General features: G+C 26.8%; 1 protein-coding gene across 1 annotated transcript; it reads right to left on the bottom strand.

Moving 5' to 3' along the window:
• Positions 1-336: 336 nt before the first annotated feature.
• Positions 337-1,391, bottom strand: LOC108687924 (frataxin homolog, mitochondrial). Its single transcript, XM_018193970.1, has 3 exons — positions 1,113-1,391; positions 883-1,003; positions 337-637 (listed from the first exon to the last, which is right to left on the bottom strand). Exons 1-3 carry the CDS (start codon positions 1,331-1,333, stop codon positions 362-364), a joined length of 618 nt encoding a protein of 205 aa, XP_018049459.1. The 5' UTR covers positions 1,334-1,391; the 3' UTR covers positions 337-361.
• Between the last annotated feature and the right edge of the window lie 208 nt (positions 1,392-1,599).

Raw genomic sequence — 1,599 nt, 5'->3', positions numbered from 1 at the left:
ATTTTTATAGATATATATAAATATTTTTTCTTTAAAAAATAATTTATATTCGTTCTATGTTCCATATTTGCTGCAATATAAAGTATAATACTAAATAACAACGTACACGTGCTATTATAGAAATTCATTGCTACTGCAGTGCAAATATGCAATATATAACTTGATATTAAAATTACTTACATGAAATTTCTTTAATATCGTTATAAATGCAGCATTTATACTGATTTCTTATTTTTTTTATATTAGTTTTATGTACAATTTTTATAAATCAGACTTCATTAATGTCTAATAGTCTTTAGTAATATAATTATATCAAATAGATTATAGATTCGCGCAATTGTGTAATTAACTTCTATTAATATTATTTTTTAGAACTATCCATCACAACTTGTTTCTCTCTACCACTAAAAGAACATTTGTCAAAGCATGCTTCAAATTTTACAATTGTTGGTATTTCATTATTAAGTAGTTCATGTAAGGTTTTGCCATCATGTTTGTATATCCATTGGCTATTTACAAAATCATAACGTTTGGGTCCAGATTTTGGAGAGGAGAGCCAAATTTGCTTGTTCGGTGTTTGACGATTTATAACGTAAGTACCATATGGCTTGCCAAATTTCACAGTTAAAACTCCATCCTGCAGCAAAAATTTTCTTAGTATATTGATAGACTCACAAAATAAGAATTATAAATTTTTTAATTAGTGCAATGTATATGCCAAATAGATCATAGATCCCATAATCATATAACATAATCATAATCATCCCATAATCATTAAACTTCTATTAATATTATTTCTTAGAACTATCACATCGTGTTTCTCTCTACTACTAAAAAAAAAACAATGATTAGAAGAAAATGATGAATATACAATATACATACTCCGTAAGACACATCAGCATCTGGTAAATGCACCGCTGTTTCAACCAATTCTTCAAAATACTCAGTTAATGAGTCCAAAGTTTCATCACAGATTTTCTCATATTCCACAGAGCTAAGTTCGCTAAAATTACATAAATAAAAATTATACAAATTTCTTTTTACATTAATAGTACATTCAAATATTACACATTGTTGATTTGAAATGTCACAAATAACGTAATAATGCTTACTTTTCTGTCGAATACTTAGTAGTTGTACTAAAATTTTTTATAGATAATTGCAGTAATGTTCGTGGATTTCTCTTTGAAAAACGTATTGAATTGTGATTGACATAACCTGCAATATAGCTGATGGACCTATTCAATTGTAGAATAGTTCGTTTTTTGATTGAAAGGAATAGATTGCAAGATAACCTTGGAATTATGTAAGATCTCGTCACAACGGTTAACATGATAAATAATCTCTCTTAACAGTTTTATTGATTAAACAAGTTCTCCGGTTTATATGTACAGTAGTATTTCTTGACGTATGTTTACATTGCTGCGTCGGTATAGTCGCAGCTCTCGTCATGCGCGGAACTATTTTGTGTAAATTAAACGTTAATTGCATTTTTATTAAATTTCTATATTATTTTCTACTAAACTTTTAGTATTTTGATTAAAATTCGTTTTAAGAAATTCAGTTAATAAAATAATTATCTAATTAACTACGAAATAA

Source organism: Atta colombica, unplaced genomic scaffold, assembly GCF_001594045.1.
Source record: "Atta colombica isolate Treedump-2 unplaced genomic scaffold, Acol1.0 scaffold220, whole genome shotgun sequence".
NCBI lineage: Eukaryota > Metazoa > Arthropoda > Insecta > Hymenoptera > Formicidae > Atta > Atta colombica.
This window is presented reverse-complemented; position numbering and strand designations above follow the sequence as displayed.